This window comes from Narcine bancroftii, chromosome 7 (genome assembly GCF_036971445.1).
Source record: "Narcine bancroftii isolate sNarBan1 chromosome 7, sNarBan1.hap1, whole genome shotgun sequence".
NCBI classification, from domain to species: Eukaryota; Metazoa; Chordata; class Chondrichthyes; order Torpediniformes; family Narcinidae; genus Narcine; species Narcine bancroftii.
The window spans coordinates 202,435,994-202,453,373 of NC_091475.1; the positions used below are offsets into that span (position 1 = coordinate 202,435,994).

At 45.0% G+C, this 17,380-nt stretch overlaps 1 protein-coding gene across 17 annotated transcripts in view; it reads left to right on the top strand.

Annotated features, from left to right (window-relative positions):
- Nucleotides 1-3,199: 3,199 nt before the first annotated feature.
- gyg2 (glycogenin 2) overlaps nucleotides 3,200-17,380 on the top strand; it is a 118,875-nt gene continuing 104,694 nt past the window's right edge. For 14 of the 17 annotated variants that reach the window (XM_069892034.1, XM_069892035.1, XM_069892031.1 and 11 more), the window contains exon 1: nucleotides 3,200-3,755. In XM_069892034.1, the coding sequence (XP_069748135.1) occupies nucleotides 3,749-3,755 (7 nt within the window). In that variant the 5' untranslated portion in view covers nucleotides 3,200-3,748. Of the gene's footprint in view, nucleotides 3,756-15,730; nucleotides 15,968-17,380 lie in introns of those variants that run through there. The other 3 variants (XM_069892040.1, XM_069892048.1, XM_069892032.1) reach the window with 2 other exon arrangements.

Here is a 17,380-nt window from a genome sequence, read left to right on the forward strand (position 1 = left end):
TGTCTGAGTAAGATAAGAATCTCCTAGCCCTTCAGAAAGAAGCAGCAAGTTCACTGAATGAAGGAGATAAGGACAGACAATTGAGAATAGAAGTAGAGTTAGTCTGAACGAGATAAGGGTCGCCAAGCCCCAGGTAGAATTAGCAAGGCTTGCATAAATAATTAGAAAACCTTAGACAGTATTAGCAAGTTATACATATATAATTAGTAAGCCATTTTTCAAGTTATGCATATTTAACTAGTAAACCCTAGACAAGATTAACGAACCCTGCATATGAAGGGACTGTAGCCCTGAGAGTCGGAAAGGTGTGAATGGGGACAAGGGCAAGGTTGTGAATAAGGACAATGGGAATAATGGCATGAGAAGACACCGACAGGATACCCCCTGGTCCTCCAAGTATACTGAAACTGCACGTAGGCAGGAAGGATTGCCTATGCCAAACCCATCCAGGGGGCAGAAGAATGTAAGGGGGAGGGTATTCTGATACTGAAATTTACTGTATAAAAGTTGGGTGAGCCCCAGTGTGTGTGTGTATTCCCAGGGTAAGGGGAAGCACCCAACTTTGCATTGTTGTTGTAATAAATGTTCTTTGTTCTCAATTTTTGTCTCGAGCAATTTCTTTAAAGATACTTCTGTTTCTAACACCCTTAACTCATGGCCTCTTGTTCCAATCTCCCCTGCCCTCAGGGGAAAGACTCTGTTTATGTCTAGTCTATCTATTCCTTTCATAATTTTAAATACCTCTATCAAATCCCTCTCAGTCGTCCACGTTCCAATGAATAAAGTCCCAGTCTCCTTAATCTCTCCCTGTAATCCAGATGCTGTAAGCCAGGCAACATCCTTGTAAATCTTCTCTGCACCCTCTCCACCTTATTTATATCATTTCTATAATTTGGAGACCAGAACTAAGCACTGTACTCCAAACCTGGCCTCACCAATGCCTTAAACAGCTGCAGCATCACTTCCCACCTCCTATACTCTATACTATGATTTATGAAGGCCAGCATACCACATGCCTTCTCAACCACCCTGTCTACATGGGAATCCACCTTCAGTGAACTCTGTACCATAACCCCCAGGTTCCTCTGCTTGTCTCCCCTTAACTGTATATCCTATTCTGAATATCTTTACCGAAATGCAACACCTCACACTTGTCTACATTGAATTCCATCTGCCATCTTTCAGCCCACTCTTCCAAATAAACCAAATCCTTCTGTAATCCAAGAAAATCTACCTCACTATCCACCACTCCCCCTATTTTCGTATCATCCACATATTTTCTTACCCAGTTAACCACACCCTCCTCTAAATCATTAATATAAATGATAAACAACAAGGGACCCAGCACTGATCCCTGAGGCACCCCGCTTGTCACAGACTTCTAACCTGACAGACAGTTGTCCACCACGACTCTCTGCTGTCTATCTTCCAGCCACCTCTGAACCCATACCACAATCTCTCTACTAATTCCAAGTGACTGAACCTTCCTTATTAACCTTCCATGCGGAACCTTATCAAAAGCCAAATAGATCACATCCACTGCTCTACCTTCATCCACATTTTCTGTCACTTCCTCAAAAAACTCAACAAGGTTCGTCAAACATGACTTTCCTTTTACAAACCCATGCTGGGTGCCCCGAATCAATCCCTGCCCATCCAGATATGCGTATATACTATCTCGTAGAATACCCTCCATAACCTTCCCCACCACCGAAGTCAGGAATCAATTTAATGTGAATCTTCGCTGAACCCTCTCCAATGTCAGCACATCCTTTATAAGGAGCCCGAAACTCTACCCCGTACTCCAAGTGAGACCTCGTGAAATGCACGACTTTTGCAGCATTGTGTTGCTAAGCTTGGTTCCTTTTCTGGATCTATCCAGTATTTCTCTCTGGGATCCCATCAGAATGCAAACATATCCACACACAGATTATCTCCAGGGCAAAGTGATGAATGTGAAGGATTTTCATAAGGGTCCAACGGCAGCACAAAATTCTCGCTTGCAGCAGGCCAAACAGTTACTTCAAAGAAGAAGAAAAAAAACGATATTGGAGTCAAAAGAAATTTGGTCAATAACAACTTGTTTTTGGATTCTGCCCTTTGAATCTGCTACCATCCAGGAGAAGGTACAGAAAACTGAAGACAAGCGCTCAACATTACAGAAATAGCATCGTCCCCTCCGCCATCAGATTTCTGAACTGACAACCTACCTCACTTCGTCCTTTTTTGCACTCGTTAGTTACTTTTTTTTTAAAAATCTTGTATTTATGGAATTGCAGTTTATAGTAATTTTGCACCTTGTTCTGCACAGTACTGCTGCCACACAAAAAAAAAAGTTTCATATGTTTGTGACAATAAACCTCGGTTTATTACTCGGTTTCCTACTACTGAAGTTCACTGTACTTTGGAAATGCCTTAAAAACACCTTTAAATGTTTCAATCATCCCCTTGGAATAAAAGCTTTTTTTCTCTGTTGAGCGTCTTGCTTTCCAGACACAGTCGCTGACTGAAGCCTCTAAAGTGGCTTCCATTCATCCATGAGAGTCTAATCTCCAATGAGCACCACCTAACGTGTGAACTCGGTGAAGCAGTGGCTTGGGCTGTATCCACGGAGAGAAAAGGTCAAAAAGTTTGGGTCAGCTGGGACCTAACTTGTTCCCACTTCCACGAAGATTTGTGACATCTGTAAGGTAAAACATCATGAGATGGGAATGTGTAGGGAGTTACCCTGTACAGGGCAGTAACAAGAAGGGGAGGTGTCCTTGTACTCCTGTTAGGTAAAACATCATGAGATGGGACCGGAGAAGGAGTCACCCAGTACTAAGGAGTAACAGAATGCATCCTTGTACTTACAAGATAAGAGAGACATTGATGGATTGAGAGGCAGGAAGCTAGCAGGGAAAGGATAGCAACAGTTTTAGTCATTGGACAAGTAATGATATGATGATGTTCTAAGCATGTATCCAAGGGTATAAAAAATCACCATTTTGCTGATAACGGCAGAATGCATTCTCCGACTAACTTTGTTAGTCGCAAGTGTTACAATCCGGTAATAAAGAACAAAGAACCCTGATTTCGACTCAGCCTGGTGTTTGTCTCACTCATTCATGAACAATGCAGACCTAACACATCCCAATTCTGAAGCATGAGCTGACATCACAATCATCTCTCGGTGAGCCACTGCATTTGTGACCTGTATTTTTAACATGTTTAAATTGTATCCAACGGACTCCTTTACTTTTGAGCTCATCCACCACCAGATGTACAAAGAGTCCATTTATTAGGCGAGATCTTCAGAGGAGATCAAATTGCTGGAATATCATCTTAACTTCTTTTGCAAAAGGCAACTTCACACTCATCTCTCAAACTTTGTTGGAATGTCTTAATTCTTCCATTACCATAGCAATGGAACCAACTGCATAGTTTTAAATAATAACTACATTTGGCATGCTCTTATATGCTTTGATGTGATCATGAATCCTGGTGTCACATCCAGTGCAGTAATAATGCCCTAAATAAGCTGTGGTTTATAAACTTTAAAAAAAAAAGCACTTGGATTTCTTTTACATCATAAAGGAGCCTCAAAGCTCATATACACACATTCAAGGAGATCACCACAAACTGCAAAGTTTCCATTTTAAGAAAGGTTGGAGGTCCAAATGTTGATGATGTCATTCAGGCAGCCTGATGGGCAGAGGGCATGCGAGGCCGAGACGAAGAGCATTTCGTTTCCAGTTGAAAGGACTGCATGATGAGTAAGTAGTTTCTTTTGATTAGGAATGCTGATATTAATAGAGGAATTACCTGGAATACCTTTCCGGGATGGTGGGGGGAGGGGGGGGGAGGCTGAAACATTAGGGGCATTTAAGAGACTCTTAGACAGGCACATGGATGGAAGAAAAATAGAGGTTGCGGTGTAGGGAGCGTTTAGTACTTTTTTAAAGGACATCGAGGGCTGAAGGGCCTGCCTTGTGCTGTAGAGTTCTATGTTCGTACTTCGGCAGCTAAATATTATCCGTACTGGGAATAAAACCCAGCAGCATCGGTGGAGAGAGAAAGTTATCCTTTTATGTTAGTGACCTTTATTCCGAACATTATTTTAGAATGAAAGAAATTGAAGCCCTACTGGAAAGAGCTGGGTTAAATTAGACATACAGCACATTAACAGGCCCTCGAGCCCGTGCTGCCCCAATTACACCTACAATCCTGGTACGTTTTGAATGGTGGGAGGAAATTAGCACAACCAGATGAAACCCACGCAGATCTAGGAAGAACGTAGCAACTCCTTACAAACAGCGCTGGGTTCGAACCCCGGTCCCGATTGCTGGTGCTGTGATAGCGTCCCGCTAACCACTACGCAAACCCGTGCCACCCCTAATAATAGTTTGGCCAAAGGGGCTTGTTTCTGTCTTCTAAGATTCTTAGCTCATTGATGAACTACACAATGGTACTTCACGATGGCCCATTAGTGATCTCAGCTGGGTATGGTTGATGACAGTTGTGTTAGAAATTGAAGTACCTTTAAAGAAATTGCTCGAGACAAAAATTGAGAACAAAGAACATTTATTTTACAACAGTGCAAAGTTGGGTGCTTCCCCTTACCCTGGGAATACACACATACACTGGGGCTCACCCAACTTTTATACAGTAAATTTCAGTATAAGAGTGCCCTCCCCCTTACATTCTTCTGCCCCCTGGATGGGTTTGGCATAGGCAATCCTTCCTGCCTAAGTGCAGTTTCAGTACACTTGGAGGACCAGGGGGTATCCTGTGGGTGTCCCATCATGACATTGTCCTTATTCACACCTTCCTGATTCTTGGGGCTACAGTCTCTTGGTATGCAGAGTTGACTCATCCTATCTAGGGTTGGCTAATTTAATATGTATAAATCTGTGTAAGGTTAGCTAATTAGATATGTAGGACTTGGTACTTCTATCTAGGGCTAGGAGACCTTTATCTGATCCAGACTACCTCAACTTCCTACATTCTATTGTACCTTACCATTCCTTATCTTAGTCTTATGGTGGCTCTTGTCACAAAGAAGATTCTTATGTTAATCGTGCTGACTCTGCTTTCCTGCATCCTAATCCCCAAGCTCATCCTGTTTGTACTGGTTACAGCCATTAACTGATGTATGAATTTTAGTTTCCTTCATGTTCATAATTTTAGATCAGTTTTCCCATCTCTCACAGTTGGATACTTCAATTGGTGTCAACATCACAGGGTTTGGGGAAGCAAAGGTCAGTAGGGTGAGAAGGTTATCAATGTCGCCCAGGATAAAAAGATCTTTGCCATTGTTTTTGCATTCCATGGCTACAACTTGCGTATTTCTTGCCTTTCAATGAACATGTCCCAAAGTACCTTTCAGAATCAGAAAGGTGGTCCAACTCTCGGGGACCAAAAGCTGTCGAAATAATTTTCAATGATTGTACAGAAGGAGGAGGAAGGTGCAGAGGATTTATCGAGACGTACAGTTGCAAAAGGTGGAGTGAAAGAGCAGGGCAATAGGTCAGGGTGCAATGATCCTGGAGGGTTGTGCGACTGGGTGCTACAGTGTTAGGAGAGAAAAAGTCATGGAGCAACTAGAAAGCAGGGGAAAGAGGTCAATTTTAAGGCACTCTTCTTAACCAGCCAACAAGAGGCAGAAGTTTGATGGTGGACAGTAGTTGATAGAAGTTTTGAAATCAGCGGTTTAGGTGCAGTGAGGTTGGAAAGTGGGAGGTCACTGAGGTTGGCCAGTGGGGAATCAGCTCTCAATCAACTCTGATGGTGACATAAGCAGTGATCCATCATATTAACTGAATAAAATCCACCTCAATCTTGGATAAGGAAAGCAGATCACCTTAAGTTGCACGATGTCCTGTGGTTGCAGACTATGTACGCTGGCTTTTCCCAGTGGATGGAGTCAGGACCCAGCTGATGAAAATGGCTTGGTTAAAGGTGGCACAGTTAGTGCAGTGCTATTACAGTACCAGCAATTGGGACCGTGGTTCGAATCCTGCGCCATTTGTAAGGACTTTGTATGTTCTCCCCATGTCTGCATGGGTTTTCTCCAGGCGCTCCCACCATTTCAAATGCACCAGGGGTTGTAAATCAATTGGGTGTAAATTGAGCAGCAAGGGCTTGTGGGCTGAAAGGGCCTGTAACTGTGCTGTATGTCTAAATTTAAAGAAAATTAAAGTGTCTGTAGTTTTTGAGCAGACGTGTAGACGAGGCACTCCAAAGCTCCTGAAATCAACGAAGGAATATTGTAATGGAATATTTGGGAAATAAATTGGCATATTGAGAGTAGGTTACACACACTTCAAAACAGATCTTATTTGAAATATTGAAGAATTCAAATTCAGTAACTTTACAGAAATTATGGAGAATGCTGTGCACATTTCAAAACTAGGTACTAATCAAATGATGCCATTAAATCAACAAGCAGGAGATGCTCTGGCTGTTAAAAGCTCTTTGCAAGGGTTTTGACAGAGTGCATAGAAAGGTCACTCCTGGGTTTTTGTTTATCTAAAGACAACAGCTTGACCAAGAAGACTAATTCCTATTGTTTACTGGAGAAGGTCAGGGGTTTTGCAAGTGAGAGAGTCACATGGGCTTTCTGGCAGTTGGAGAGAGTCAGACAGACAGTAGGAGAAGCTGATTGGAACTGAAACCAACTCCAGAGTGGCGGATGGCAGGAAGTGCTATCTGTCTGATGTTTCTCTTGGAATAAAAGGAACAGAAAGGAACTCTGTGGTAGCCTGAGAGAAAGAGGTTAGCATCTGGAGAACCCTGATGGGGCAAGTTTAATCAGCAAGACATTAAGGTGACTAATGGTGGTACCTCAGTTGTGGAAATCCTGGAACAACAAATTTCTGCAAACCCTACAAGAACCTTCCTGAGCGGTAAACATTTACCTTCCAAGGACCAAAGCCTGGTGAACTTTATGCATTTTAATTTTATGCACAGTATAAGAATTGCCTGCAACCAGAGATCTTAGAAGAATGAGAAGTGAGATTGGACTGTGAACCAAAGAACTTTTCTTACATATACACACACATCACATACACGAGCGCTTAGAATTAGAAGGGGGTTAAGTTGGGTTTAGTTAAGTTAATAGAGATAAGTTAAAGTTTGATTCTGTTTTCATGTTTAAAGATAAACAAATACAATTTTTGTTTAAGTAACTACTTGTCTTGGTGAATGTCTATTGCTGCTGGGTTTTGGGGTCCTTTGGGCTCGTAACAATATCATCGCAACAGCAAGCAAAGAAATAGGAAAAGAATATGTGGAATCACAACATTCTCACGTTGCTTGTCAAAACCGAGAAACACAAAAGTGGCAGACGCTGGAATATTGAGCTAGCTAATAGTTGCTGGAGGAACTCAACAGGTCAGACAGCATCCATGGGTAGAAATGGGCTGTAGGTGATGTCATAAATGTACTCTTGACAATAAATCTGAAATCTGAAGTGGTGTCTGGTCCTTTATCCTCCATTTCCTGAAGTTCACAACAAGCGCCTTTGTCTTCTTCACATTGAGAGCAAGATTAAATTTTTAAATTTAATTTTTCTTTTAAATTTAGACTTACAGTGCGGTAACAGGCCATTTCACCCCATGAGTCTATGCCGCTCAATTTACACCCTATTAACCTACACCCTTGGTATGTTTTGAACAGTGGGCAGAAATCGGGGCCCCCAAGGAAAACCCACACAGACACGGGGAGAACAAACACACTCCCTACGGACAGCGTGGGATTTAAACCCTGGTCTGGTCCCAATCGCTGGCGCAGCAAAGACGTTGTGCTAATCGCTACGCCAACCTGTTGCAGAGGGTGTGATTCAGTGCTGGATTAAGGTCGTGCGGGGACTGTCGTGTTTATTTTAAAGGGGTCCTAAATTGTGCCGGCTGGCACATGCGCGGTGAGGGGGAAGTGTGATGGCAGCGCATGAAGTTCCAGCTGGTGCATGTGAAATGAGGGGGAAGAGTGACTGTGGTAAACGTTCCTGCCGCCCCCGATAGTTTCTGACACTGACCCTGCAGGTCCGTTTTGGTAATTTGAAATGTCTTAATTATTCTTAACAAAATTATGCTAGCTTTCTCAGATCACTATAAAATCAGTGATTACCAGTGGCGCATTTAGACAACATAGCGCCTCTGGGAAGCCATGAAGTTGTGCCCCTCACCCTCCCCTCCCTGCTAAAACTTGATTATACATTTTGTTAAAACAAAACTTAGGGCTGCAACTGGCGGCTGGTTCAATGCTGGCTCAATGGCCATATCCATAATCCCTGGAACCACCCCTACTCATCACTGCCATCTGCAACTCCCCTGATTTTAGCCAATTATCACCTTTAATTGGGGTTATTAACATAGACTATCCATGTGGTATCTGGTAGCCACTGCACGAAGATGATTCATAATTTTCATAATTCATCATACATAAACGCGGGGGCCCTTGAAAATCTCGGCCAGTAGCATATGCTATTTTAGCCACTACATTATTCCGGCCTTGGGGTTGTTCCCTTGGTTTAACCGCAGTAACCCTAAATCAGTGCAAGTTGTCACTTCATTTGCTGTTGTAGATGGAGACACAGGCATTAAAGGAAAGGAAGGCATGCCTGCACAAACTCATTAAATGATCAAAGTCAGCCAAATAACTTTTATTTGCATGTGAACATACAAAGAGAAGTAGATCCTTAAAGCCTGCGCCATCCATCTTTCAACACGGTCACGGCTGTTCCCTTTCACACTTGCAAGTGATCCCAGGAATTAACGGCCAATCAGCCTTTAAAGCGTCTAGTGTGAAAGCAGAATCAGCTCAATGCCGGCATCAGATGACATTATCTCATGCTGGGGATTGATGGCCTTGACCCCCCTGGTACCATCCCCGGCGATTGTAGACATCAGTGTTGCAATCAGGCAAGTGTGAAACGGGCAATTGCACTGTGGGATTGAAAGGACCCAAGTTTTTCATGAGTGCAGGAACGTGAAGGAAGAAAAGATTAAAATGAAGGTATAAACTTTGCAGTGCAGGGAGGGGGAGAGAGAGGGGGGGGGGAATAAACAGCAATAAGTAGCAATAGTGGACAATTTTTAAACAGCGTGGGAAAGTTGGTAGCACTATAGTGGACAATTTATAGACTGTGGGAAAAAAGTAATGGCAGACCTGACTTCCCAGAATGCTGTGCACCAGAGAAACCCCTCTATGAATGCTCCATGCATGCAGACAGGCATACCGCCCTTTCTCTGCTGCACGGCATTCTGGGAGGGGGCCTTCGCTTTTTCCCACGGTATTTATAAATTGTATGCGATAGTGCTTCCTACTTTCCCATGCTGTACAAGTTGTGCGTTACAGCGTGACAAACTCTCAACCTGTATAAAAATTGCCTGCTATTGGTAGCACTTTCCTCCAGTCCCTTATGAAGGTTTATATAGGTTGGAACAACAACAACAGGGGCTGAAGGGCTCCTACTGGGCTGTAAATAAAGTTTAATTATGTTACAATAAGACATGATTAATTTTGTTCGAATATACATTGATCAAGATTTAGGGCCGGTCCACCATCGCTTAATGCCTCACGACTTCCCCAGTAGAAGGTAGAACAGTCCCAACCCGGGGGATGGCTCCTTGCAAGTGTGAAAGCATTCAGTGTCCCAGTTAGGAGGGGGTCATGTGAGAAAAGCCAAACCCCTCCCCCCCTTCCTATCCCTGGACACTGAACGGTGAACTTAGTAGGATGCAAATGTGAAGGGGGCTACAGTGAACCTCATTTCATCCCCCCCCCCCCATTCCCATTTACCTCAGGAAATCTCTCATGCCTTCCTCAGTGAGAATCTATCTTTACCTTCAAAACATTCGATCAATCTGCTTCTTCTACCTTGCCTTTGCAGGAATGGAGCACTAAGACTCAAATTTCTGAAAAACAAGACAAGTTTACCTTGTCTTGGTTTTAAATTAATGATTTTCTTTTCCAAAGACAATGATCACAAGTTCTAATTTGTCCCACACAGGGACACTCCCTCTGCACATTCACTCTGTCAATTCTTCTACCGTTGGAGTGGGGTGCTCGCTGGAATTTATGGTTGACCACTTTTGGTGGAGAACATCAAACAGATGGGTATTGAACCCATTCATTCATACCTGAATCTTGGAAGATCCAATATGAGGGGAAAGTATACAGCAGCAGAACTCTTAAAAATGTTAATGTGCAGAGGGATCGGGTGGTTCATGCCCATAGCCCATGCCCATCTTAAAAATGACCACGCAAGAAGACGGGGTGGTAGCGAAGGCGTATATGCGCTTTAATTGGGTGAAGCGCTGTCATCAAGTGCTGAGTGCAAAGGAAGGGAAGTTCACGTTGCAGCCCATATAAGTGTGAGACCACACTTGGAATAGTATGTGCAATTCTGGTCGCTCCATTGCAGGAAAGCTGTTGAGGGTTTGGAAAGGGTACAGAGAGGTTTAGGAAGTTGTTGCCTCATTCGGAGTGTGATTGTCTGTCCCACTCGGTTCTCATAAATAAATTTCCACCAACATAGTGCGAAGGCTGAGGAAATGTCATCTCCCACCCTCCATCCTCACTACATTCTACAGAGGAGGTATTGAGAGCATCCTGGGCAACTGCATGACCACCTGGTTTGGAAGCTGTACCTCCTCGGACCACAAGACCCTGCAGAGGATAGCGAAGTCAGTGGAAAAAAAATCATTGGGGGCGCTCTTCCTGCCATGAAGGATGACGTCTACAACACTCGATGCAAGCGAAAGGCAATAAACATTGAAAAGGACTCCACACACCCCTCACGGAAATGGTTCTCCCTTTTGCCATCTGGTCGGAGGTACCGTAGCACTCACGCCCTTACATCCAGATTGGGCAACAGTTTTTCCCCCAAGCCAGCAGGCTCTTGAATTCTCAGAATGTACGTGGATAGTGGATCTTGGACTTTTAATGTGTACATCTTAATATTTTTATATTTCAACATGTTTAACATATTCTAACTTGTATTTATGCAAATATGCTCCATGGTCCTAGAAAAATGCTATCTTGTCTTTACGGTGCGAGCATGGTATGAACAATAAATAAAGATGACTTGACTTATTCCATTGTTGGAACTCAACATCTCCAGTAATCCATACCTTGGGATTGTAATGTTTTTGCAATTGTTGCCACTCTATTATTTGTCGTCAATATGGCATCTATATATCTGCTAAACCAGGGTTTCCCAAACATTTTCTTTCCACTCACATATCATCTTAAGTAATCCCTAAGCCATAGCTCCTCTGTGATTAGTAAGGGATTGCTTAAGGTGGTATGTGGGTGGAAAGAAAAAGTTTGAAAACCACTGTTTTAATCGTATCTCATTGACTCGTTATGTGCATGGATTCATAACTCCAAAGGAAATGGGCCAATGACCATTTTTGTCAAGCAAAATATTTCAGTAACAATTGGGTCTAGAGCAGTGGTTCTCAACCTTCCCTTCCCACTCACATACCACCTAAGTAGTCCCTTACTAATCACAGAGCACCTACGGGATAGGGATTGCTTAAGGTGGTATGTGGGTGGAAAGAAAAGGTTTGGGAAACCCTGTGATAAAACACATCAACAATCACTAATGTGCTGCGGAAGTTTAATAAAATCAAGCTGTAAGCTTGGTAAGGGAGTAACTCCTGGTATACCCTTTCCAATGTTATTCTTTTTACATATTAAACAGCAATTTGGGTGCCACTGTATTTGCTAAAGATGACTTATCACCAAATGTGATAGTCCACCCCACTTCTGGCACATAAATTTCTAGGGCAAACACCTTTATTGCTTTGCAAAGCCTGAGCACCCTGTTGCAGCAAGAGGCACAGCAAAGCAGCTAAATCCTGTCCCAAGGGGATCTCGCTTACCTCAAAAATACAGCGATATTTGTACATAGAGTATGTGATAGTTGGTTTTTCAGATTTCACAGTTACATTGTTGGACACAATTCCTGCTCTCACAAGAAATCCACGTAATTAACCCAACTCAAAATACTTTTTGTCTTTAATCTAACAATTAATAGCCTTCACCTGTGATACAGTCATGACTTCAAAGCATCTAATGATCACCTTTTCCTGCACCTGGTATTTCTATATTTCAAAAGTGTTTAGTCATATGGTTACAATGTTAAACCTTGAATGTCTCTACACTTCAACAAGAATGGACAAGCTTGGGTTATTTTGTGTGGAGCAAAGGAGGGGTAGCAGCCCTTCCTGAACCTGTTCATGTGAGTCTTGAGGCACCGAGACCTCTTTCTTGATGGTAGTAGCGAGAACAGAGCTTGTTCAGGGTGGTGTGGATCATTTCTTCTCATAGATGATCTCAACGGTGGGAAGGGGTTTGACTGTGATGTTCTGGGCTGTTTCCACTACCTTTTGAAGTGCAGCATATCATTTGAAAATTCATCTCCAGCATTCTCACTTGGACGTCTTCCCTGCTGATCTTGGTGTAGCCAATGGCAAACTTGGTGAAAGGTTTCACCAGGACATTGTAACCGTGGAAAAGCGGTATCCAGGCAGTAGAATCCATCAACGCGAGCTGATACAGACATGAGGGGCATCAGATGCTGAGTACAATTGAAAATTAGCAGCAAAATATTTTTAGGTCCGTTGAACATCATTTATGCGATTAAACTTTGCTAAATTCAATAAAAGGTATTTTAATGTTTCTCCAACTTCCTATGTGATACAGCAAATTTGAAATTGTCTTTGTGTTCAGCTTGAAATTGCCTATCACAATCGACAATTGTTTTACAGGAAGCAAACCTTTTGAATCTCTTTTTCCAGTGTTGCTTCTAAATAACCCACTATACCCCTTCATTTTGGAGGGTGAGAGGAAACCAGAACAACCTTGATGGGCTGAAGGATCTGTTTCGGTGCCTGCAGTGGTCTCTGGACTTGAAATGAAAAACATTTTGATCCTGCATCCATCAGGCTCCTGAATGAACCCCACAAATAGGTGCTTGGTGCTAATTAATCAATTTAGACATACAGCACAGTAACAGGCCCTTCTGGTCCACAGGCCCATGCTGTCCAAACACAATTAACATACACCGCCAGCACACCTTTGGAGGTGGGATGAGTCCAGAACACCCAGAGAAAACCCAGGCGGGTCAAGAGGAGAATGTACAAACACCTGATAGTGCTGTTTGGAACCTGTGTCACTGTATTAGCATTGTGCTAACTGCTAATGTTAACTGTGTCGCCCTCCTACACTCCCACCTCACCCCCGACTGAGCTGATCTAACTAGATCCTGTTCATTTCAGTGGTATTGGATCAATAAATCAGGCACTATCAGTCCTCAACCAGTAAATAAAGAAATCTTTCTTTGCTTGACATGCTCTATCTATCCAAACCTCAAAAGCCACACTCGTTGCCAGTTTATAACAGAAGGCTTATCTCTGTTTGCAGGAGATACCCTTTGATGTTGGGTTCCTGTGGAAATATGGCAAATATTGTGACAATGCTACTGCTTTCAAACTAGTTTTCTATTCACAGACGACTGATGTTGAGTTGTCATAAGGAAAAGAGGTCTTTGTTTTGCTGCCTACACCAAGAACACCATTCCACATGTTCTTTTAAAATATTCTCCATTGCTGTTCTTTTGAATGGATTCTTTCCTTCATTTTTCTTCTAATTATTTTTATCAGGAATGCTTCAATTCAGGCCAAGCATCCGTTTAAAAATCCTCTCTCTTCTGCTCTCTCCAATGCTTCATCTCTCACTGTGTATTTATTCTTCATTATTCCCAGACTGAATGGTATCCACCATTAGTGGCCATGTCCTCAAAAAGGCCCACGAGGGCGGCATGGTTGACGTAGCAGTTAGTGCAATGCCTTTACAGCGATCGGGACCGTACCAGGGTTCTAATCCCTCACCTTCTGTAAGGAGTCTGTTTGTTCTCCCCATGTTTACGTGAGTTTTCCTTGGGGGCTCCGGTTTCCTCCCACCATTTGAAACGTACCGGGGGTGTAGGTTAATGGGGTGCAAGTTGGGCAGCACGGGATGCATGGGCCAAAATGAAAATAATTAACTCCCACTCGTTACCTCGACTACACCTCTTCCCGACTGTCAACAATCTAAGGTGGCATGGTTAGTATGGAGGGCGGTACGGTTAATTCAACAGCGAGCCCTGGTTTGAATCTGACACTGTCCGTACATTCTCACCGTGTCTGCGTGGGTTTTCTCCGGTCGTTCCAGTTTACACCCACCCTCCAAAAACCTACAAGGGTTATAGGTTAAATGGGCGCAATTGGCCGGGATGGGCTTGTGGGGCAGAAGGGCCTGTTATGGTGCTGTTGGTCTAAATTTAAATTTAAAATTTATTTACATTTCCTGCCTGACCCATCAAGTTCCTCCTCCAGTACTTTTGAGTATTGCTACAGTCACCAAGTTATAACAAGCCTCCCACCTTGCATTATGAATCTGAACAGTTGGCTCCCAACAACTGGCTGTGGAGCCACCATTGCAATCACTGCCGACGACTGCTGGGGTAAAAATGAGCTGCATATCAAGCATCTTCCTTGCTCCCAAGATGCTGTACGCCAATCGTCTTACATTTTGCCATCGATACCTCACTGTCAACTGCAGCGCACTAATTCCAAGCATTAAAAAATTACACTCAGGAAAAATCTAAGGTAAAAACATGACAACTGATTCTCTCTCCAACCCTCTGTTGATAATCTTCCAAGTGCTACCACTTTTTTTTTGTCTGTTAACTACTGTTTGGAATTATGCCCAGGAAAGAGACTGTCAACAACCTGTCTTGTGACACTGCCTTTGACATACAACACAACTGGCACAAGGCCACAGTGCAGAACTCCTGTCGGGACTTGCCTGTCCTCGACCTCATCCATTGTCTGGGCAAGGCCAAACTTGAGGAAAAATATATTCTGTCTGGGTAGCTTGAAACCCAATAATTTCAACAATGATTTTTCCAATTTTAGGTCACCCCCTTCCTCTCCATCTGTCCTTTACATCCCTCCCCCCCTCTCACCACCAGTAGTCTCCTCCCCTACCTGCCTCTCCACCTCTTGGATCTTCAATTATCCAGTATCCTCCTCTATCACCCCCTTCGCGCCTCTCCAGTCCTCTCTGTCCCCTTTCCAATTCGCTTTTCCCTTTAGGATCCTGACCCTAAACATTAACTGACCACTTCTCTCTGATGAATGCGGCCTGACCTGCTGAGTCCAAACTGCTGGAGAAACTCAGAGGGTGGACCAGCAACGGTGGAAGAAGACGGATGGTCAGCGGCAGTACGTTCACGTGAGACCGGCGGAGCGCTGCGCTCCGCCAACAACCCTTCCCAGGGCGGGACTGCAGTCTGCGCCTTGGAGCCGGACACGGCGCATTCATAGAGGGCACGGTCACCCGGAGAATCTCCGCCTCGACAGTCAGGCCCTTTCACTGCATTGATTTTATCCAGGTGACATCTTGGGGGGCAACCTTCAAAGAAAAAAAGGACAAATGCCCCCTCGGAGACGCTCCCCTTCACCCACCAGACCTCTGCCAGCGGGCTGCGGAGTGGAAAGCCTGGACTGGGTCCCAGTGCCCAGCCCGGACCCATTCACCTGGCCTCACGCCCCGCAAACTCCAGGTGCCTCTCCCTTGGCGAACATTGACATTGGGCAATGTCAGAGGTGGGCGGTGGACGTCAGGAACAGGGATCGGGTTCGCGATTCCTTGACGGGGCGGCCCGATCCCTCCCACCCCCGGCAGGTTGATTGGACAGCGCAAAGGGGGTAGGAAAGTGCGACTGAGCGGAGCTTTGGACCAGGGTCGTGGGCAGCAGTCACGTTTTTCGCCTCAAGTCACCGCACCCCCCCCCCCCCACCCCACCCTCCTCATCTGAAGTGGTCGGGGTAGCGGAGCGCTGGAGGGGATTTAAAATAAACCTTCCCCAGGACACTCTTTTCTCCCCGAAGGAACTTTTCACCGCGGCACCAAACTATCAGCATGGCTCGTGAGTCTTTAAAAACTTTTCTTAAAACTTGGTAGAAGTTTGTTTTGGGTGTTGTTTCAAGCTGAATGAACTGCGGAGGGGTGGGTGGGGGGGTTGTTGGTGGAGGGGGGGGGAGACCTTCCCCGCCACGAACGGGGGCAAAACAAAACATCGTGGACTGGACTCAGCAGCGAGAGTTATCCCACCACCTTTCCCTCTTCCCGGAGCCTTTAAGAGGGAGGGAAGGAGGGGGATATTTCAGTAGAGAGAGGGAGAGGGGGGGTGGGGAGGGGGGAAAGGGTGTACAGATATTTCCTGGGCTTCTGGCTGCCTGGAACAGACCGCGCTCTCCTGGCTTTTAATGGGAAGTCTGCGGACACCGTGGTTGAAGGAGAGCTGGAGAAACTTGGCGTCCTTTGGGCAGAGAAGGTAAAGAGGCATAACCCCCTTTACCCCTTCATTTAGGTCTCTGGTTGGATCTGTCCCGGGCGGTGTCACCATTCGTCGCTGTGTTGTTCATCCACAAAAAGTGCTAGCATCGCCAAGGGGAGGAGGGGGGGCCGAGCGTCCACTGACCATTTCTCCCCGTGGATGCGGTCTGACCTGTTGACTACCCCTCCCCACCCCAGCTGTTCTTTGCGTGGGGCGTTTTCCTTTGGCGGTGGTGAGACTGTGAGACTGCAAAGATGCCCAGAGTGTCCCACTGTGCAAGTTGATGATCCTGAGATGCCCAGAGCATCCCACTGTGCAAGTTGATGTTCCTGAGGTGCCCGGAGTGTCCCACTGTGCAAGTTGATGTTCCTGAGATGCCCAGAGCATCCCACTGTGCAAGTTGATGTTCCTGAGGTGCCCGGAGTGTCCCACTGTGCAAGTTGATGTTCCTGAGATGCCCAGAGCATCCCACTGTGCAAGTTGATGTTCCTGAGGTGCCCGGAGTGTCCCACTGTGCAAGTTGATGTTCCTGAGATGCCCGGAGTGTCCCACTGTGCAAGTTGATGTTCCTGAGCTGCCCGGAACATCCCACTGTGCAAGTTGATGTTCCTGAGATGCCCGGAGCATCCCACTGTGCAAGTTGATGATCTTGAGATGCCCGGAGCGTCCCACTGTGCAAGTTGATGATCCTGAGCTGACCGGAGCATCCCACTGTGCAAGTTGATGATCCTGAGCTGCCCGGAGTGTCCCACTGTGCAAGTTGATGTTCCTGAGATGCCGGAGCGTCCCACTGTGCAAGTTGATGATCCTGAGATGCTGGAGCATCCCACTGTGCAAGTTGATGTTCCTGAGATGCCCGGAGTGTCCCACTGTGTAAGTTGATGATCCTGAGATGCCCAGAGCATCCCACTGTGCAAGTTGATGATCCTGAGATGCCGGAGCATCCCACTGTGCAAGTTGATGTTCCTGAGATGCCCGGAGTGTCCCACTGTGCAAGTTGAT